The sequence below is a fragment of the Leptonotus elevatus genome, chromosome 19 (genome assembly GCF_054856555.1).
Source record: "Leptonotus elevatus isolate MCC_2025b chromosome 19, RoL_Lele_1.0, whole genome shotgun sequence".
Taxonomy (NCBI): domain Eukaryota; kingdom Metazoa; phylum Chordata; class Actinopteri; order Syngnathiformes; family Syngnathidae; genus Leptonotus; species Leptonotus elevatus.
In genome coordinates, this window is record NC_141257.1 from 972,439 (window position 1) to 994,878 (window position 22,440).

Consider the following 22,440-nt stretch of genomic DNA (forward strand, 5'->3'; position numbering starts at 1 on the left):
AGGTTGACCGTGAGGCAAACACAGCCCCCCATAATATTGGACGGATGCTGCCCCCAAGTGGTCACTTTCAAAAACACAGGCCTCACATTGGAGGGAGGCTGGACTCCCAAAAGAAGAATAACTGAGTTAGCAACCAAACATTATTCGTCACACTTATGTCACCATTAAAAAAAAGTTTAAAATCTTGATTGTATTTTCAGAATATTATTCAGTAACAACATAAACACTGAACACTTACCTAAAGTGTAGATTCTCATTTCACCTGAAAAAAACCCAGATTTCAGTTTGTTTACATTCTTTTGCGAGTGGAACTGCTCAGACTCCAGCCTCTTTTTTTTCCACCGAGTTAATTTTGGCCATATATTTGAATGAAATTACACAAACGTTGTGGTGTACCTGTTCCTGCGGTAGACAGGCTTGACAGGACGCTTTTCAAACATGTCCCTACTCACGCACTCACTTGAGCGCCTCACTGGCCTAAAATCAACAGGAAGAAGCATTCACGGTTTGTTAGTAGTTCAAAAGGTACAAACCCAAACACAACTCTTGAAAGATTTCAGGGTTTTTCTTTTAATTTGTTTTTGTCACCAACAAAGTTTGCGTACAAAACATCCAAAATAAAATAAAATAAAAATGGTACCTATCTTTCTGCATGTTATGCAGGCTGGCAGTTTGGACCACATGCACACAAAACAAATCAGGATCATCACTGATAATTGACCTTTGGCAAAAGCCCCGCCCCCCTCGTGCCCCGACATCCTCCTTGGACACGTCCGATGTAAATGATACAAAAACATAACAGAGCATGTCAGCGGGTGATTTGGGGGAAACACAAGATCTTCCAGATGGAGGCAAAATGTCTACAATATGCAGATTCAAATGTGCAGAAAAGTGGACTTCATAACTATTGAGGCCAAAACAAAACATTCAGGTTTCAAGGTAAGTCTGAGGTCAACAAAAACGGCGTCAATCCTCCATTTTTTTTTCTCTCGACTGTCTGTATCAAAACTGTTGTTTACTCTGAGCAAACCAAAAATGCGACGTGAAAGATAAAAACAAGATAAATGCCTGTTAGGTTCAGCCTGGTGGTTTATTTTTATGCGGCGTCGCGTGATGAAGAACTCGCCCATTTCGGTGGCGAGTGGCGAGGAGAACGATATCCCGACAATAAAGTCAAACTTTGCGGATGATCTTGCCTCGAGAATGAATTTGAGTTCAAAGCGTTCGGTTGTTCGTTAGCGACTTTTTATTTTGGCTACGGTTTTATTGAAGTTTTGTGGATGGATTTCAATGGAGCAGAGAGGGACACCTTGGTTGTTTGTGGGCGTGGCTTGAAAAGGCCAATTGCTGTACAAAAAAAAAGATGAAACACCGATAAAGGGAAAGAAGCATCAGCACTTTAAAAATAAAGACAAAAACAACAACAGTTTTAATTGTAGCTGCTGAAGCTCCTCCTCCATGTGTGTGTGTGTGTGTGTGTGCGTGCGAGGTATATGGCTGCTTCCGCCCAATGACGAGACAAAATGGCAGACGGGATGTGGTCGAGAGCGTATCAAAAACGTATAAAAACGCGAAAAACTACATAGGAGGGCAATGCAACATAATCATGAAAGATTCTACTATACAAAAAAAACAACAACCAAAACGCGGCGGTGGCGCCCATGTTTGGACGAGGTGGTGGGTTCGAGCTCAGTCGCTGGTGACCTGCGTGACCTGCGTCTCTCCCGTTTGGCTGGTGGACTGAATGAACATGGGCTGGCTCAGATCCTGACCCGCCGGCACCGTCACCTGCTGGATCTGATACAACTGCTGCAGGACCAGAACACACACACACACAGGAGGAGGCGGGGCTTAAAATCCAACTTCCAAAAGACAACTGTGGCTTGAAACGTTAATTCGACATCTTAACTTGAAAGCCTAACCCTGCCCTGAGCCTAAAGACAACTTGGCGAGTCCATTACCTGCCCGTCAGTGAACTGGTTGAACTGCTGCTGTCCCGCTTGTACTTCCGCCTGCGTGATCTGCGGGCACGAGGACGGCAGGTGGGTGAGCAGCCAATCAACATTCACGGTCAGAACTGAAGACACAAAATGGCGCCTACCTGCTGCGTGTTGGCCAGGGTCTGAATCTGTCCTTGGACCACCTGCGCTCCGGAGACGGGCTGGGCCAGGCGGATGTACTGCAGCTGGCCCGTATTGAGTTGCACCTGCACTCGGTGGACACAGGGGGGAGACAAAGTGGCAATTAGCACAGTGGGGTGACGATGTTAAATAGGGAACCGCAATTAATTGTTTTTGTAGCCATGAATACGCGGGAAAAAAATCCAGGAAATGCGACGGCTAAGAGAAAAAATGAGTTGAAAAAAACCCCATCCGCTTTTATGGCTGGTAGAAAACTGCAACAGCGCTCTAGTGGTATAAATGTGGTAATGCGCTCCCGTTCTAAATAGCTTAAAGACAATCCAACTTCCCCAAAACGACAGGAAAGGAAGTTCTGAATGTCTTCAAAAGCACTTGGGCTGTAATTACTCCAAAATATAACCTGTCACTCAGTTTCAGGTGTTCAGCACTTGACCAGTAGAGGGCAGTCACGCACTAAACATGCCCAGGAGAAGAACGGAACAGGACGTTCTTGACCATGTAGCTCGCTGTACCCATGTTTACCGCTCATCTGAACATATGACTGGATAGCCGATAGAAAGGCCAAGACTTTTGAAGTTGGGAGGCCGCCATATTGCTCCTTATTGCCTTCGCCAAATCCAATATTGGGCTCTAAGGAACTGCGCAATAAAAGAAAATGGGGTTCTTCAAAGCAGCAAATAGCAGCCACTTGTTAAAAAAAATAGCGCCCACCCCGCCACAAACCCTACACCCTAAAACCGTGGCGGCCCTATACTAACTGGCTACGAGTTGAATGTGTCTAATCATATACTGTATAGTTTATCCAGTAGTGTGCTCGTGAGATGGGAGGAGCAAGATGGCCGCCCTGTGGCTTCAACGGCTTACACGGGCGTGCATGGGCTATCCAGTCATAAATACAGCTCAGCGGTGTTTACTCATGGAATAATGTCGAAGCATCGCCTGTAAGTGACTTGCAACACACTTTTACACGTGTAATTGTATATATAATAATGTATGTGTGGTAAATTACATTCAAGACTTTTTCATCCCATTTTAGATTAAATGTACGACCGGACTTTACATTGATCCCCTTGAAAAATCGTGCGAATAACGACGGTCGATGGCGTTCCCTCACCGGAATCTGCTGGATCTCGCCCGTGTTGGTGATGATCTGCTGCATGACCTGCATGGTCTGGCCCTGGGCCTGGGCCGTCTGCGCCTGACCCCCCGCCGCCTGCACGATCTGCACCTGCTGGTCGCCCACCTGCATGGTCACGGGGGCGCTCTGGGGGAAGACGCACACAAAAATGGATGGTTGGCGTTGAGTTGTGGGGGAAGAAAACGAGGCATACAAGGTGATATTCATGGCTGAACCAGGAGGGGGCGCACTGATGCGGGCCAGAAAGAGCAGACAAATAAGTGCATGTTGTGTTTACCGTGATGGGCGTGCCCTGTGATTGCACCTGCACGTGCTGTAACTGCTGCATGGTGGCACCTTGAAGCATCTGATGGGCCACAAGAGGAGGAAAAAGAAAAAGCAAAGCCAAAGGAAGGAAGGGGAGGATGAGAACATGGGAGAGAAAGGCAGCGTGAGAAAAGCGGCGACATGTTTTGGGCGGCACAATGTGAAGCAAAAGCCAAAAAAAAAGGATCAAAGCGTCTGTATGAAAAATGGCAGGAATGGTTGGGGAGCTTCACAAACATGGAAGACGCGCACAAGGGCCGGTGAGATTTATTATTTTTTTTTTTACTTCTTGCTCCTCCTCTTCCTCACGGCCTCTCAGGAGGACACACAAGTGCTAAACGAGACTATCCAATTACGCTGAGGAGGCAGTCTGTGTTGTCGCACGCGGATGCGCACGCACACACACGCACACGCACACGCACACGCACACACACAACCATCTTGGAGAGCTATTTTGCACTGCACAAAAAACGTGCTAATGCTAAAAACAAGGCTAACAACAATTTGACTTGAAACCCTCATTTGGAACGCAAACTTGCCCCAACGCTGGCTCAAAACCCGAATCCTAACTTGAAACCATCATTTAAAACCCTAAATAAAACCCTAACCCCGCCTTTAAAACCAAAATCTCCCATTTGAAACCATCATTTTGAAAATCTAAAGCTGCTTAAAAGCCCAACCAAAAACCCTAACTTTGGCTTGAAACCCGAGTTGAATGTCCTTCCACTGTCTTGAAACCTAAACCCCAAACTTTCAAAACTCTGACCCTGATAGACCCCCATTGATCCCCATCTTAAAACATGAACCCTATCCTGATAGAACTTTGAAACCCTCATTTCAAACCTTCATCTTCATTTGAAGTCCTTACCCTGGCTTGAAACCCGAGGCACAATGATTAATCATCAACTCATTGATTATGGAATGAAACCCTAATTATTTTTGAGAATGGAGTCATCTCATTTAGAGACCAAGAATTGTCCAAATATTCCCAATTTCAGCCCCTTAAACATGAACAACTTCAACGTATTTTGAAATGAGTTTGAAAGGCTCATTTGACTAAACGCTACCAATGTGTGCAAAATTTGGTCATGAGCCGCACGGCCTATTTTTAGATCAACTGCTTCCTCTTCGGCGATAGTGTCTGCGCGCGTTATGGGTGCGAGCTCACTAATGTCAACAAAGCCAGGTGCTTCTTCTGCCCGCGACTAAACCGCAATCAGGATGCCCGGGACCGGCCGGAGCTCAGTTGCGTCGGTCACCTGTCCTTGCTGCGGCTGCGCGATGATGATCTGCCCGGGTTGGATGGTGGTCGCCGTTTGGGCGCCGGCCTGCTGCCCCTGTTGCGCGCCCTGCACCTGCACGGCGCCGGGCTGCTGCGCCAGGGTGAAGTAGTACTGCACCGGCTCCGCCGGGGCCACCGTCTGACGCATCTCCTCCTACGCGCACACGCCGCAAAGAGAAGGACGCTTGTCAGCACATTGTGTTGTGTAAGCGGGTGTTAATGGTAGCAGGGGGGGGGCACTGATGAATAACTGATGGGCTGCGACTGCAGGGGGGGGATGCGGTCTGGACTGCGAGATCCATTACAAGCGCATCATGCGCTGCTGCTTCATGTGTTTGCTTCTCTTACTTAGCAGGTATGTGTATGTTCTAATATACACAACACATTTACTACTTTCCTATTGGCCAAAACGTTCACGTACACTGCGCACAATAGAAAGACAACGCCTCAAAACAATCGTCTTGGGGTTGTGTTGGTAAATCCCTCCCCCAAGGCATCCAGAAGCGCCAACACAGCGAGTGCACGCCGACCCGTGTCCTGGCCGCCGCCAGGAGCGTAAACAGCCTTCTCCCAGCTCCCATGACAGCACAGCTGAGAGTGTAGGATGTTTACACGCCCGGGGACGCAAATAGCTCGCGCGTCCGTCTTCTCGCCGGGCGTCCGGAGACGCGCCTTTCCCCCCCAAAAGGTTGGCGGGAGCCGTCGCCGGTCGTCAGAAGCAACAAGACGCTGCAAACATCCGACTGAAAGCCCTTGCAGTGCCGACCGACAGCTTCCAGTCAAGGATGTTTACAGCGCCTCCAGGTTGCCAACGGGGGGAACGGCAGCTGGGACGAGATGCCGAGACTCAAAAAAAATAAAAAAATAAATCCTACCTGTCGCTTCGGGGGCTTCAGGTCATCTCGGGGGACGATGTCGATGAGGAAGTCAAACTGGTCGAACTTGGTTATTGCCATGGCGATGTCGTTCCGCTGTAAACATGGCAAAAATGTACATTTTCCATTGTTTTGACAATTTAAACTCCTTTTTTTGAAAATAGCAGGGTTAGAATTATTTTGAATTTTTCATTACAGTTTTTTAAAAATATTTTACTTTTTACTTTTTAGAGTGGGTTAGTTTGTTTTTATTAGTTTTAGTATTTGTTAAATGCAAGATTTAAAACAAGTCACACGTGTGATGTAATAAAGTCAATTCCCAAGCAACTTTTCTTCTTCTATACAGCCAAAATGTAATACTAGAATAAATATTTAAAATAAACCCAAACAGTTATGCGGTAACTACTTCGTTTTTTTTCCAATTCAAGTGCTTATTTTTATTTTATTTCATTAACAAAACAGTTTCTTCATTTTCAGTTTCAGTTATGTCATTAGTTTTCGTACCATAAGAGCCTTGGAAAATAGTCGCTAAGGGGGGGCAGAAAAATGGGTAAACATAATAAACAAATCGCTAACTTGGCAAGGCCAATTATTTTTGTTAACTAGCTTTTCCCCACCATGATATTAGTGTAAGTAATGCAAGCTAGCAGGGACGCGCGCTTTAAACTACAAAAGCCGCAAATTAAAAGAAAAAATATATATCCTGCGAAATGCTTATTTGTGATGACTAAAGTCAACTTTATTTCAAACTCTGCGTCTGCCATACGTCTCTTCCCACATCCACGTCCGAGAGCCGCCGCCGCCTCTGTGGAATTTTCCACAGGATATTGGCTGTCAGACCCCCCCCCCCTTCCATTGTGACCCTCCCAGCACTAGGGGAGCTATTTATAGTCACTTGATTAATATCTGGCCACACCGGGTCACACATCTACACTTGTTCCATTGATGAGCGTTGCCGTGGTGACCCCCAACGGTGTCCCGTGCACATGCGTGCGGGGAGAAACGTGCATCTGGGGCTTCGCAGGAGGCGATTTCCTGCAGATGACAACAATTCCGAGGTGCCTTCATGTCTGGAGGCAGAAATACTCTCTCTCTCTCTCTCAACAGGCAAGTTCAGAGCAGCAGGTTCCAGCCGCAGCACCCTCTACTGCGGGGTGTGGCAACCGTTACGGCTTTGCTTTTCCATGACCCCCCCAAGGTGTGCTGTGGTGGGCTATGCTAGCGACTGCTATAGGGGCTCCTTGGTTTTCTTGAGTTTTATTTTTATTTTTTTATACCATACCTGCATCAAACCACATACTTGAAAACACACACACACACACACACACACACACACACACACACACACACACACACACACACACACACACACACACACACACACACACACACACACACACACACACACACACACACACACACACACACACACACACACACACACACACACACACACACACAGACTCGCTAATCTCCGCGAGGTATGTGAATGGATAAAGTGGACTTAAGGGCTTTGATGTTCTGCTTCACAATTTTCCCTTCTTAACATCCCGGTGAGACGAGCTCTGAGCCGACTTCCCAACTGTTCCCATCACCGCTCCCTTCCCCCCCCCATGTCATTCCCAGAGTCCGGCTTATTCAACTTCGGGGCCCAAATGGCAGCGTGGGGCGGGCAGAAAGTGGGTCAGTGGCGCCCGCCTGGCTTTCAGAGTCAGTGGAGGGAGAGAGAAGTGAAGGCAGAGTCATTCCTCAGGGGGGGACGGCTGGAATGAGGGCCCCCTTTTTGCTCGTCACAGGCCCCCAGTGAAGCGCGATAAAAGCAATGCGGGCTTCTTGTGCGCAAAAAGAAAGATGAAGGCGGAACACTAGAAATAAAGACAGTCCGCACGACAACTGACCTGTAGCGTGCGTCGCTTGTTGTCCTCCGTGTGGATCCACGCTCGGAGGGTGAGCTCCGTGATGAAGATTTGCGCAGCTTTAGCGAACAGCACGGGCGCCTCGGCACTGATCATCTGCACCGATCGTGGGAAAAACACACACACACACACATTCTAGTGCTTTTAAAGGCCAATGCAGTGTGAATCAGACAGTTTGAATGGATAATGGAAATGAGAAACGTACAGCATTTCCTCAAAAAAATAAACGTTGTGCACAACTGACCTCTGTTGCTAATCAAAACAGCAGCAACTACAGAGTCTAAGGACAAGGGACATTTCACGAATTGTAAACAAGCTCCCTGTGAAGTATTAATGACGTAATAATGATTAGCCCATATGTAATGAGTTGGCATCTATTTTGGAATCAGTTGCTAACCAAAACAGCAGCACTCAGAGAGGCACATCCAAGTATGAGCTGTAAATGAATTCCTAGCGAGATATTCAAGATGATTTTAACAATGATTAGCCAGTAGACTCAAACCTCACAGACGTAACTGTTCACACAGGGAAGCTAACGCTGAACTCTGTTGCTAATCAAATCAGCAGCACATGCGAAAGCACTGGAATATTCTCGTAGAGCCTTGCAAAATGTTCCGCGGCGTATTAAAAATGATTCAGAACAACAATTAGCAGTAGCCTCTGAGGTTCATCCACGGACAATACCGAGTAAACTGCCCATTTCAACTTTGTCGCTAACCAAAACAGCAGCACCCGCCAGGGACATATACAGCCTTTGAATTGAATTAATGTGTTCCAACGTGCTCCCTGGAGATATTCAAAATGATTAAACAACCAATAATGAGTACTCTTGACTTCCTAATTAAATGTTATCATTCACAAATACAGTAGAACGCCTGTTTTGCTCGCCAAAACAGCAGCTCCTACCAGGCACATAAATAATGTCTTCTTGCAGCGCGTTCTCTGAGCGGTATTAAAGATAACTTAACGGCAACTCGCCAGCAGACCGCAACGTGGCGGTTCCACAACGTTGTCCGAGTCTACGTTTTAGCTCCGCCGCTAATGTGAGCAGCTAAAGGCGGTAACAGAAGCGTCGAGAGCTGCTGTGTTGCAGGTCCCACAAGGGTCTCGCTGTCCTCACATACACGCCAGTGATCTCCTGATCTCTTTACCGCATTTAAGCCGCCGCTTAACAGGAGAGGACGCCGCTCTTGACACGACACGGGCCGCGGCCCGCTAGCTAGGTCCGAGCCGATAATCCCGCGGTAACGCGCGAAATAAATCACCGGCCGCGCGGCACGCTGGCCTCGCTGGAGTAGAACTCCGATGTCGGTTCTTGCTCGTTTACCTTCACATCCTCATCCAGCTTCATTATTTTCTTGATTCGAGCCAGCGGCAACTCCTGCACGCGGAAGTCCTTCTGGAGGCAAACGGGCTTCGTGAGTGACAACGCGGCCACATGGCGAGCGGCAACTTTTGGGTGAGCGCGGACATACCACAGTCAGGTTCCGGATCTCCTCCATGACGCGAGGCCAGAAGGATTGAAGGGTCTGCTGGGCATCGCTGCCGCCGGCGCCGAACGAATCCGCGGACATGATCTCCAAAGCTGCGTGGCGACAACGGACACATTTTCACCTTATGGTTACATTTGCATTGATGCGATCCGGCTTGCTGGCACCGTTTAGCCACCGGAACAGGAGGTAGCGCACCACGGGCAGAATTTCCGATAGAAGTGGAGAACTGAAGATCGAAGCCGTTTGATTGACACCCGTGTCTTTCGCGCCAAGTTCGCGCGGAGTCACATTGTTTCTTCACCTGGGTCTTTAAGCAAGGAACTGCGAAATCCAACATTACAGATCATTTGACAGAGGAGAGTCGCGTGTTAAAACGGCAGCCATCTTGCCTCTGTCACCGTAGCGGAAGCATGCAAATTGGCAGGGAGCCATTGAACGCCATTTTGTGTTCTGCCTTTTAAACAAAGTGAGGATGTTGGCGGCAAACAACAAATGTTTGCAACATTGCACCACGGTCCCAGCTTTCCTCAAACTCCCTCCCATGCAGCTGCTCGGATACTACTAAGGATGCGCAGTAAGAACAATATTCGCGGTCGATGGTTCAACTTTGGCCTGCGTAGGAGATTTGGACTTTACCGACCAATCGAAATAACGCTGTTTGATGATGTCATTGTATCTTATATTCCCCCGTGTCCAACAGTCACCCCCCACCCTCCCTGATTTCCCACTGATCAGGAACGGAATGCTTGGCGCTAAGCTACTTTGTGCTTCGCTAGCTAGCACAGCGAATGCTAACATTATCATTTTTTTTAAGTTGATATCGTGGTATGTACTGTTGTTAAAAAAAATTTTTTTTATACTTTGATATGAATTTGAGGCCAGAGTCAGTGTCAGGTGTTAAAACGTCACATGCTTGCCCTGACTTCTCAATATTGGCTTTCCCGCAGCCTCGGTTGCTACAACCAAAAGTGACAACTGGGTGGCCCCCCTCCCAATGTGACTCCAGGAAAAAGTCCGCTTTGACGGGCTGTGTAAAAGAGTCTGAAGCTTATCGTCACCTTGTAAATTGAGCAGCTCGCGTCAAGAAGACCGATGATCTCAATTGCAGTTTACGGCGAGGCCGAGAACTCGTGTGTCGCTACGCTATTAAAAAGTAGAGGACGGCGCTATCCCGCCTCCGTGCTGGAAACATTCTAAAACCGCGGCGTCCCGGAACGAACCCAAGCGCTCAGTGGCTTATTATAACACAAAGCGTGGCGTCGTTTAAGCAGGTATGGCGAACACAACGGGGTCATATTCCATCACACACTATTATTATCTTCTTCATTTTAAAAATAAGGCCTAAACGGGCTTCTATTCTGGTCCTGCTGGGATTGTCACCATCTACCAGTACCACATAGCTCGAGCTCCTCGCCTGCCACATGTTTGGGATGGTAGCGATGCCGGTGTGTGCTCAGTCGCAAAGAAATCAAGTAACAAGGAGACGAGCGTTGCTCGCTCAAGAGGAAGCCGAAGGAGGGGGATCGGGGGGGGGGGGGGGGGGGTCTGAAAGAGGATCCAGCAGGTTACTACGGCATGCCAGGAATCTGCTGTGTGTGTGTGTGTGATGGGGGGGGGCGGCACGTCTGGGCACGCACAACGACCAAGTGTCTGGATCGCGGTCTTGCGCTTAAGAGATGCGGGGGGGCGCTTGCCCGAGTTCGCGCCAAAGTGCCACAGGCTTGGACACAGGACGGGGGGGGGGGGGGGGGGGGGGAGAGACACCGCCGCGGGCCGATGTGCCGGGACCGGTAAGCGATGTGGGTCAAAACCGTTCACAGGCGCAGAAATACATGCCAGGTAGAATGTAAGCCCAAGAGTGGTGTAACTTTATTTGATAGGACTAGATTAGCAACAGTGTAATACTCTACCAAGCGGACGGGACCCGTAACAGTATCAGACCCGCATCAAGGCCGATCGTAACGTGTCCCATGACTGCTAAGTTGTTGCATTGAAAAAAAAAAGACACGTGATGCCCAAGTTCTTGATGAATAGGTGAATAAAATTTGCCACGTCTCAGGTCAAAAACTGGAACTCCTTGATCTGGACCAAAATTCATTCGGTTTTGCATTAACCCATGTTCGCCTTAACCCATTTTGGGGAACACAACGTGTGCCAAGTAACTCTCCCGCACTTTACCAAAAAACGACGATCGAGACTGAAATTATTAAATTGTCAAAAAGTGGAGCCAATTCCTTGATTGGCATCGAGATTTCAGTTTGAGTTCAGGTTGATTTTCAAAATCACAATGGCGAGCCCAATACCCCAAAATAAGGCCCGAAACCAATACAGGGAGTCCTGAAGATACGGCGGAGTTCCGTTCCTACGCTGGCGAGGTCACCCGAATTTAGACTTAAGTCGGATTTCACCGTTTAAGTCGATATTTACATCAGAATTCTTTGTACAGTGCAAAACATATTTGCGTGACCCGGAAGAGCAGCAACCAATATTTCGTGTTTCCGCACGGACACAACTTCAAAATGGCGTTTTTACTGTGCGAAATTAACGAAAAAAGAAGGCGCTGCAAACGAGGCGCGGGCGTCATAAAGTGACGATTCCCTGTACCTGGTATTGGTACTCGCATAGCCCTCCTTTTCGCATCCGCTGTATATAAACGGACCCCAAAAAACGGTACTATATAAAACAGGACAACGTACTCGCGTGCATAAAAGTGAAACCAATTCTTTGGTCTGCAGGAAAATGTTCTGGGCCCAAGGTGACCGACGACAGCAGATTTCCTCCCCCGACGGTCGCGGGTGCGGGTGAACGTCGCAGCAGCCTAAATGAATGCGACAGAGAGGCCGCTGTGGCGATCAATGGCGTCGCTTGTAGCTGCCATGACAGTCGAGTGATTGACCTTGACAATAGCCCGCCGCACTCGTTTGATTGAAACGCGGCGGCTAATGCCGCTGACGCTCGCCGGCGTCTTCCGGCGCCCGGGGTTCCGACGGCAACAAGGCGAGAGAAGAGTTTGTTTGTCCCAGACGAGGCGGTTAAATCAGCAACTGGTCTCGTGGTGAATCGGAACAAGATGGCCTTGTCCCCCGAGCGTGCCTGCCAGGCGGGGCGAGTCGCTCTCGCTCGCGCTAACCTGAACAATTGAACCCATTAGCGTCGGGAGTGAGACTTCAACGTCATGGCAACGGCGTGGCGGGAAAACAAAAGGCAAACTTTTCAACACATTCACTTTCTTTCCACGCCCCCGCACGGATCCGCGTGAACTTTGATCTAAATACGCAGAAGGGTCGCTGATAAGGGGCAGGAAATGAGTACAAACGAGGCAAAAAAAAACATTCGGTCCAGCTGTCAGAGGTCGGACTTCACCAAAACGTTCATTATTGTGCTCTCGTTCCAAGTACTTGAGCTGACCGTGAGAAAGGTTCAAAATCGCAGGAAGTTATCCAATTTCACGTCTTTGGTTTGAAAACGTAGCATAGATCTATGCCGGCGACGTATCATGACAGGCAGAAGGTATAATTAAAGGTTGCCATTAATACAACAAAATTGCTCGACTAAACATGGCCGCCTTTCACACTGAAATGTATGTCGAGCGAGACAATCATGACCTTAGTGTGTTTAAATTTGTTTGGTGCTGAACTGGGAAATATTTCTAATATAAAATGTTTGCCTTGGCTCAATAAAGGTCGGGAGAAGCTGCATCGGAATCGACTTTCCCACAGCGGCATTCCGCAAATAGATGACGTGACGTAGACGGGGAAGGCGACGATTGCTTTCAACACCACAGAAGTGAGAGTCGGGTGTCAAATTTCTCAGTACCTTTTTTTTAAACACAGAAACAGGCGATCAAACGGCAAGAACGCGTTTTTGTGCACTTATTCTCTTTTCCACTATTCTGTAAAAGTTGAATAATGAAATGAATATTTTTTTGTAATCAACAATGTGATGAAAGTTGAGTCGAAGTCGATTAATCAATGACGCAATCGATGCAGAGTAGTAGGTCGACGAGCGAGCTGATCGATTCACACCCTGGCATAAACGGCACCCGAAAATTAGCTGGAGCCAAATTTTTCTAGAACAGAACAACAAAACTGAGAAAGGAGGGAAAACATCACGATTTAAAAATGAGTTTGGGAATTTAAAATGTTACAAAAATATTAACATACAAGCTAAACGTGTCTTTTTTTTTTGCTTGTGCTGTTCTCTTTAAATTGCAACATGGAAACCATGAAAAATGTAAACGTGGTATGAAAAATCTCAATTGAAAGGAAGTTAATGAAGACAAGACGATGCTAATTCCCATCAATGTTTTTCTTCGCTACCAACTAGCTTCTTTGCTAACGTCGGCGTTGTGACGGCGCACTGCGGAGGACGTCCATCGTCTCCTCTTCCCTGCAGCAAGCGCCATCATCGTCCTTTCGGGTCGCCAGAAGCCGCGGTGTCGGGTTTCCGGCCGCTGACGTCTACCTCAACCTTTTACGACTTTCACCTGACACCCTTTGTCGGAGAAAGTCAATGCCGCTGCGCTGAATCGGCAGCAGCGCTAATGTTGCTCTCGAGCGGGACCCCGCTCGCCTGCCCGCCTCTTTCCGCCGTCTCATCCTTTTTCCCGCCACGGCAGCGACAAACACGAGATAATAGCGGTTCGCCGTACCGTGCGCCTCGGTGTACTCTTTAATAAGAGGAGTGTAATCAGGTGTATAAATAAGTTGCTCTAAGGGTAAAGGAAATGCTTTACGGCTAATTGGCTTCCTAATGAGCTGATGAGCGTGTGATTTTTTTTTTTTTTTTTTTTGCGGAGAGGACTGATAAGATTATCATAAGGTGAGTCAGCATGTGACGACTGCCGGTCAAACCATCGACCACATACGTTTGTCCTGCCTTGTTTGTGGCTATGATGCGAACTCAATGGACACATTTAATTACCAACTTTACATGGACGGCGAAATATTATAAATAAAGTACAAGCAACATTTTTTTGCTTGGGTAACAGTTCCCCCCCCCCCCCCCCCACTTTTTTCACCATGTCGCTACGGTTTTAATTGGCAACGCTCGACAGCTGTATGAACGTTCACTCTGACAACTCACCGGTAGTAAGGAACGATACCTTTAGTACTTTTCATATATAATTTTTTTTTATGTAGCACAGTGACAAAACACTGTGAAAAAAAATCTGTCTGCCACAACAGCGCCATCTACTGCTGAAAAGGACTTTCAGCCAGATGTTAGATTGACTTTGAATTGCGTATCGGCAGCCTCCAAAATGACCTGACACCTAAAAATGAAGCCAGTATCGGTCCAATATAGATACCCGGTATCGGTACTCGCCCATCCTTAGTTTTTATGGCAGACACAATAAAAAGGTTGTAACCTTTTTACAGCTATGGTATGATTTTTCTTTTTTCTTAAAAAAAATTATTAATAAGCAAGCCTTTTTTTTTGTGCTTGAGTAATTTTTCCTAGATTTGGTCACTTGTTTTTTTTCCTGCTTCGCACAGACACGGAAAAATGACAGAAAATGTAAAATTTTTACAGCTAGAATATGAAACTATTGAAAAAAATAAGTACAGACGACCCTTACAATTTGCGGCGGATAAGGACCGAGCACGACCACAAATATCTGCAAATACACTGAAAACGCTAATAAAATAAATAAATACAAATAGGCTACTGATGGGATATTTTTTTGTGTTTTTAAAAACTGAGTAAAAAAAGAAAAAGAAAAAAGATGTATACCTTGTAACCAGCCAATGCCAACTTCAAAAATGAAGTACAAGCACGCCTTTTGCGAGACTAAGTTTGGAGTACAAAAGGTCCATTTTCTGAGGAGAGGACCAGTAAAGTTGTCATAATGTGATTCAGTAACAAGTGTCAGCCCGACCGCCCCGAGCACCAATGTGACCATGTCATTGAGGTTTTTAATTTCCGATCTGATTAACCGATATAAAAACACGTATGTGTGATCCGAACGTCTGAACCGCGCCGAAAATAACTGCATTTCACAGCGGCGACGAGGTCTGACGAAATCCTGACGGGAGACGGACGGCTTCCTTCCTCGGGCGCTGCGACCTCGAGCCGACCTTCCTGATGGTGACGAGTGAAATGAGTGAAGGTCTGGGGGGTGGGGGTGGGGGATGGGGGGGGGGGGGGTGGTAACAAAATGTGTCGCCGTCGTCGCTTTGCGCTAAAGCTGCCGTCTTTGGCAATTGATGTCGACCTTGAGAGAGGCGTCGACAAATAGAGGAACCGGTCCAACATGCGGGGTCAATCATCTACTACTAAAGAAAAACAAGTTCCCAGGAGGGCATTACAGATTAACGATCCCGCCTGGGTTTTTTTAGGACACAAAATCATCTATTTTTTTTTAAACTTTGCCCTGCATTGGAGAAAACTCCATGAAGTGCTCGTCACTGATCTGTCAAGGTCATTTGGCAGAAGAGAACGCAACGAGGGAGGGTGGAGAGAGATGAACGGGACGGGTATGGGTGAGGGTGGGGGTGGGGGTGGGGGGGTGCAGGTTTTGCACTGCAGCACTGGTGTGAACCCAGACTTTTGTTTGTTAGCACGCAGCTAACAATCAAGCCTCTCTCATATTTAGCTTTCACTTCCGCCACATACTTCCTCACATTCTTGTGACCTTCATCCAGCGTGAGGCCTCCGAGGAAGAGGAGGGAGGAAGGGGGAGGGCTGACGCTACCTGCCAAGGGCAAAGGGACGCGGCACCCGCACTGACCTTAGCGTTGCGGCCCGCTACCGCCACCGCAAATCTCCACATCCAAAACCCTGAGATTTGGGAGAGGTTATTTTTAGTCTTCCTCGCTGCCGTCCCAAAAAAAACAAAAAAAAAAACTGTGGAAACTTTCAACAAGGGCGGGAGAACAGAAAGAGAGAGAGAGAGAGAGAAAGAGAGAGAGAGAGAGGGCAAGTAAGGGAAAGCGGCGCCCTCCAAAAAGATTCCATCACAAGAGATCAGATCAGACCATTAGCCTCCTCTGCCCCCCCCCCTTTCTCTCCTCACCCTCCCTCAGCCCATCTGGATGGCTGGCAGTGTTGGGAGGGGGGGTGGAGGTCACGGAGACCAGCTGCACCTCCAACCCTGAAAGACCCCCAACCTTTGCGTGTCCCTTCAAGATGGATGCCGCTGCATCAGCGGCTAAAGCTAACGTGTAAACAAGGACGTTAGCGAGCGGAAGAATCCTGATAAACTGGCATGAAATGCCGAAATGTTACACTATCAATTTGTAATTATTGTTACTGCTGTACAATGATCATGAAGGAAGGCAAAACACACACACAAAAAACAGGATCATTTTTGATGGGGAAGCGTGGCGGAAGACGGCCAAGGTAACTTTCGGGTTTTGTCAACGTCTTAAATTGTATTTTGCGCTACTAGTACTTTATTTTTGTATATTTTACTTTCCCCCCCAATGTTTCTGTATACTCGTTTTTAGTATTTTTTTTTTTTTTTTACATTTGTGGTGGTGTTGTTTTTTGTTCTAATACGATGTCACATTTTTTTAAAAATTTGAAAAATATTTCTTAGACTATTTTTGGACTCTGGAGTGCTTATTTTGTCTCCAACTTTCCAGACATTTCATTGCATCGTTTTTATTATATATTTTTGCCTAAAATGTGGGTATTTAAAAAAATATTTTTGTACCATTTCCCCGCAAAAATTTCACATTTGTTTATCATGTCTAATATATTTGTAATATTTTTGCATTTTTCCAATAACATATATATCTTCTAATATCTTTTAATTTTGTATTTTAGCATTTAACACAAGTATTTGGTACTACTTTGCTGCTAGTTGTGCATTTTTCGTGCATGTCTTTAAAATATTTCCAGAATTGTCTTCAATTGTTTTGGTATTTCAGTATAATCTCCATCCATCCATTTTCTGTAGCGCTTACCCTGAGCCCGCACTCTCTTGGCTTTGGGTTCAAATCAGATTACGCCATGGACTGCTTGGTTTGATATTTTGTATTTTTTCAAATATTATTCAAAATAGTGATGAGTGGGATGACATTACAGCACAACAAGTGACAGCCTGAAGAACAGGCTACCGCTGCTACAACTCAAGGACACAACTCGGGACAGGACAGGACAGGACAGGACAGGACAGCCTGATCACTACTCGAGGTGACTGTCAAAAAGAACAGCTCAAACATACAGGTGGCCCCTGACCCCACTTTCCAGTCTTAAATGTGTGTTTCCAGCGGTCGCACTCACCCCCGTGCCCTTCATGGTGGATGGTCCGTCCCGTGTTGATGGAGGTGGAGGAGGGGGGGAGGGGGGACGCTGTTTGAGTCTCCTTGCAGCAAGAACTTCCTTCCAAAAAGGCAGCGGTGGTTCCGTCGCGGTGTGAAAAAGAAACTCTCTCCTTTAACCTTTTCGGAACCCCCCCACTTCTCCCATTTGCTTTTTAAGACCTCATCTTAAAAAGAAAAAAAGGAATGCGGGTTCGAGAGAGCGGTCACAGTCCGACTCCCGACTCAAACCGCTTTGCCTTTAACGCTGGCCCAGCAATCAATCTAGCCTGCTACGTGACACCCCGGCCCCGCCTCTCCACCAATGAGAGCGAGAGGTGCTGCGCAGCCATTGGCTTGCCGAGCATGTCCATCACACCCCCCGTCCCCGGCCCGGCCCCCTCTGCGCTGATGGCCAACTTCCTGCTTGCTCTAAGTTACCTTGAGCGGCAGCGTTAGGGGTCAGGGGGAAGAAAAAGAGGACGAGAAAACCGTGGAAAAGACAAAAGTCAAGTGGGAGAAAGATCTGGTGCGGCGAGAGGCCGCGCGTGGGTGCGAGCTCGTGCCGGTTTGCCTCTTTTGCATTGTCTCTTCGGTGCAAAGCACCCACCTCCCCCCGGCCCCCCCCCCTCGTCCCTTTGCCTGCCGCGCGCTGCTCCGTCTGTGGCTGCGCTCTTATTTACAATGTCAAACTAAACGTCTCCCCGTGGCCCCGCCTCTCACGCCGCACCGTTGGCCGGCGGGGGAGTGACGCGGGTGGCCGCGCTCGACGCTCATTGGCCGGTGCGGGTGCCAGTACAGACCACCGCGTGTTGCATGTGCATGATTTAAAGTACAAGCGCGCACACACACGCACACTTTGTCCTTGCTTTCTCATTCATCCTTGCTTGCGGACGCGGGTACAACATGGCACTCATCCAGAACAACGCACACTTTTGATTCAGAAAAGTTACTGCCTGATCGATTAATCGGCCTGCCGATAATACCTATTAGAAATGATTCAAATCAGCCGATTTTCTTCTCTCTTTTTTTTTGGCACACATTAACACGTTACAAGATAAAGGTATTGACATTTAAACACCACCATCCCAAAATAAAATAAAATAAATGTAAAATATGGCCAATTTTGGACAATTGTTCTATCTGTTGTAAAGTTAAAACTATACTAAAAGGATAGACAAAATGATTAAAAAAACAGTATCATGGGGCCTGATAAAACAATGCTAGGACTGCAACTAACAATTATTTTAATAATTAATCTGTCGAATCTGTTGATTATTTTGAATATTAATAGATGAATCAGATACATATTTTTAAATCATCCCTTTATTAGAAAAAAACAGGACATCATTTCAAATTGACACACGGCAGAAAATCTACAAACAGAAATGTACTATGATTCAGACAGTTAGTTACCGTTTTGGTTTGTAACGTCATCCGTCAGAAAATTGACAAGGATTTTTTTTCTCCCCAAAGAAAAGCGGATATTTGCAAACGCTTCATTTTGATGATACACAAAAATGATAACAGATCATTTCAAATTGAACCTTGAAAACGAATAGATGATTATCAAAATAGTTGACCAATTTACGGCCACAATGAGCAATATAAGCCACGCAAAGATAAATACACAAAGAAGATGATCACAACTGCTCAGAGGATAAAGAAGATGTATGCCTGTGGGTACAGTATTACGATATTGTCTGTCAAAAAGTGGTGTAACCACTTGCGTTCAAATAAGTTTCCTAAAAGTTTATATGCGACGTATTTAATGATAGCAATGATAGAAAAAATCGACTAGCAAAAAGCATTTGGATCTATTCTCTACTTGCACTCAACAATCGCCCCGACTCACGACAGCAACAAAATGGATCCAATTAAATCCCAGTTCGACGTCAACGGAGCCGACGTCGGACTGCAGCAAGGGAGGCTAATCAAATCAACGGCTACATATAGCTCCAGCGCTATTCGTGGACGAAACATATTATTTGACAGTAGAAGTGTGGAGGGAAAAAAACAACTTGCAAGCATACAATAGTCCCCGTTGTTGGCTGGCGCACGCACCTCAAACGTGGCGACCTTCACTTCGGGGCGGCGAGGCCAAACGGCGCTCATGTGCGCGTCCCGTGTTAGTAATGTGACATCATCAGTGATCCGCATACGGACACAGAAAAGTGACCGAAAAAATCATTACGCACAATTTCTTCCCATTTGCATAACATGGCTGATATTTTTGTCTAATATTTGTGCATCTTGTGTCAAATTTGGGTAATTTTCTTCACAATATCTGTGGATAATATTTTGTATTATTTACTAATGTTTTTGTCAAATATTTTGTTAGTAATATTTTGTTTTATTCGTCTAATATGAGTATTTTTTCTATTTTTGGGGTCAAGATAATTTGATGATTCTTGTTTAACTATTTATTGTTTTGCCACATTTTGTCTATTCCGTGTATTTTTCCATCTAATATTGGTGTATTTGATCATTTTTGCACTATTATTCTTTTGCACCATTTCCTTATATTTTTATCTGACTCTGAACCATCGTAAAATTGAGAATTCTTGTCCAATATGTATTTATTTAATACTTTTCTCAGTATATAATTTCTTTCATCTGACATTTTTCATTATTCAGCCATTTTTGTGTAAAAATAAATAAATCTTAATCTAATATTTTTAATGTTTTGTTTACCTTTTGTATTATTTACCAATATTTTTGTTAACTGTCTGCCCTAATATTTTGTATTGTATTCAAATTTTTGTCTGATATCTGCACAATTGGCACATTTTCTGGCTAATATTTTGAATTATTTAGCCATAATCTTTGTCTACTATGTATTTGGATTTTGTCTGATATTTTATTTGGTCATATTTACTTACTTTCCATCTGTCTTTTTGTTTTGTGTCATTTTCATGCCAAAATCTTCACCTATTATGTCTTTTTATCTAATATTTGAAAATGTAATTTTGTCTAATATTTTATATTCTAAAATTTTGTAGTATTTACTTTTAATCTGTCCTTTTATATGTAGTATTTCCTATACTTTCCCCCAATAATCTGTTTCAAATTAAATGATTTTAAAATATTTTTAGATCAGGTTTTCTATTTTCTATTACTTTGTCTTCTTTTCCAAATACGTATTTTTCCCAAGTATTTGGTCTAATATATTGGCCTATTTAACAGCATTTTTGTCACACACCCTTCCTATAGTGTTGATACATCACCGGCGATTCTGCCACTGATGTGGGAAAAAGGACAATCCAACTGAATGCTTAGAAACAGGATGCAAGAAAGCGAGCTTGAGAAGGACACAGGAGGCAAAACCCTCCAGACGTTCCCTTTTTCTATTTGGGTGACGAGCGCAGGGACCGACCGGCGAGCTCGCTGCGTTTTCCAAACATGGCCGCCCGCAAAAAGGGCCTGGGCCTGCGGAGACACCTGTGAAGGTCACGGCGGACTGCAGACCTTCTCATGACCTGCAGCGGCGGCGTGTTTGGAGATAAACACGCAGGGGGCAGATTGCACCTTTTGGTAAACACACACCATGGAGGCAAAGCTGACTTGCACCCGCTCACTTTTATCACATATTTGGCCTGAAAAAAATGCTAACACCCAAAGTATATATTTTTGGGTGGCGAGGACTGAAACAGACTGGCTTTTCCGTTCATTTCAATGGGGAAAGATGATTTAACACATTTAAGTCATGGCATTACTGTATTTTCACATTTTTATTTAATACAGTATGTATTTGTCATCTTTTTAAATATTTCTAGCAATTTAGGCTATATACCACCCCCTCCTTTTTTCCAAGATTAACATTCATCTTGTTTTCTAGCATTTATTTGTGTGTGTGTGTGTGTGGGGGGGGGGGGGGGGGCATTATATAATTTGGTGTATTTTTTGTATTCCATTATTCAAATACTTTTGTTGCATATGTGAACAAGAACCTTTGACGTAAAAACAGGCAGTAACATCATCCTTGTGACCTTACGGTCTCCTTTGCCAGGCCAGCTTACGTCAAACCGCTGACGTTTTTCGAACGACGTCGACTAAGACAAAAAAAAAAAGAGAGACTTTGGTGGCGAACAAGACGAAACGCGATGAGGGCAAAGATGCAAAGCGTTATTTAACTTCGCCGAGTGTAGCTAAACACACGAGCGTTCAAATTAAATGGTTTCAACGCGGTGTGGGCACGTTAGCGCAAATAGTAACGCTGTTGTGGATCGAGGGAAGCTAACGCGAATGCTAAAAGCTAAAAGTTAATGTTATTTCGGTGCAGCCGCCATCACCAAGTGGGAAGTTAATAAAGCTTCACTCTGGTCCGGGCAAGAATGAGCCCTAACCAATAAAGACAACGTTTGGATGTGTCATTCAGACCAATCAAACCTCGGACTACATTCCACCAATCAAGCTTTCTTGGGGGCCAATGTTGCCTCGGCTAGCAACCGGCGCCATTCGGGCTCCGTCGCCAGCGGCCAGCTGAGTCCACTGCTCACTGACGACGCGAGCCAAAATGGAGGACAGAGGATGCCGGTTTCCCGAGCGGGCCACCCAATAAGCGCCTCACACAGCTCGGGGAAGGAAATGGCGCCGATGTTCATCTCGCCCCCAAACAATCGTCCATTGGTCAAGAACGAGCACATGAACACTGGAGAAAGTCAAACACCCACCCCCGCGCTCGCAACCGTCGCGGGGCCAAACGCTCCGTTCACACACGTCACACAAAGGAATGGAGACTTTGAGTACTCACTTTGTTGATGTCGAAGCGCGGACCGGCTCAGCAGTATTTTTTATTTTTTTTAAGCAAGCAGAAGTGAAACAAGATGGCGGCGGATCGACCCGGAAATAGTTTTTCGCGCGAATTGATGACGTCGTTGATTCCCGCAACCGCGTTGATGGGATTTATCATTTTGTCCAAGTGAAATGATAATACAGAGAAGGCATATGAAAATGAAAACCTTTTTTATTTTAACGTGAAAAGGTTTTTAATAGTTAAAACAATATGATCATGAAATGTCAATGTTTTTAGCACAATCCTGT

The 22,440-nt window shown here is 45.9% G+C and overlaps 1 protein-coding gene across 9 annotated transcripts; it reads right to left on the reverse strand.

Annotated features, from left to right (window-relative positions):
• Positions 1-551: 551 nt before the first annotated feature.
• Positions 552-22,240, reverse strand: nfyc (nuclear transcription factor Y, gamma). 9 transcript variants are annotated; one of them, XM_086063088.1, is made up of 11 exons: positions 22,151-22,240; positions 9,134-9,243; positions 8,986-9,054; positions 7,641-7,754; positions 5,743-5,838; positions 4,845-5,021; positions 3,557-3,812; positions 3,256-3,405; positions 2,102-2,206; positions 1,962-2,021; positions 552-1,809 (listed from the first exon to the last, which is right to left on the reverse strand). In XM_086063088.1, the coding sequence occupies exons 2-10, from the start codon at positions 9,230-9,232 to the stop codon at positions 1,969-1,971; spliced, it is 1,119 nt and encodes a 372-aa protein (XP_085919214.1). In that variant the 5' UTR covers positions 9,233-9,243; positions 22,151-22,240; the 3' UTR covers positions 552-1,809; positions 1,962-1,968. The 9 variants fall into 9 exon arrangements, with proteins under 9 accessions (XP_085919214.1, XP_085919215.1, XP_085919210.1 ...); XM_086063089.1 differs by having other exon boundaries at positions 3,557-3,625; positions 8,986-9,057; XM_086063084.1 differs by having other exon boundaries at positions 8,986-9,057.
• Positions 22,241-22,440: the final 200 nt, after the last annotated feature.

Excerpts from the sequence above, each read along its gene's own strand:
- nfyc (XM_086063084.1), bottom strand. The coding sequence starts at position 9,232 with ATGTCCGCGGATTCGTTCGGCGCCGGCGGCAGCGATGCCCAGCAGACC. Across the intron at positions 3,813-4,844 it reads CGCAGCCGCAGCAAGGACAG|CTCCCCAACCATTCCTGCCA; the intron begins GTGACCGACGCA and ends ATGTTTGTGAAG. Across the intron at positions 3,406-3,556 it reads CACAGGGCACGCCCATCACG|AGCGCCCCCGTGACCATGCA; the intron begins GTAAACACAACA and ends GTCTTCCCCCAG.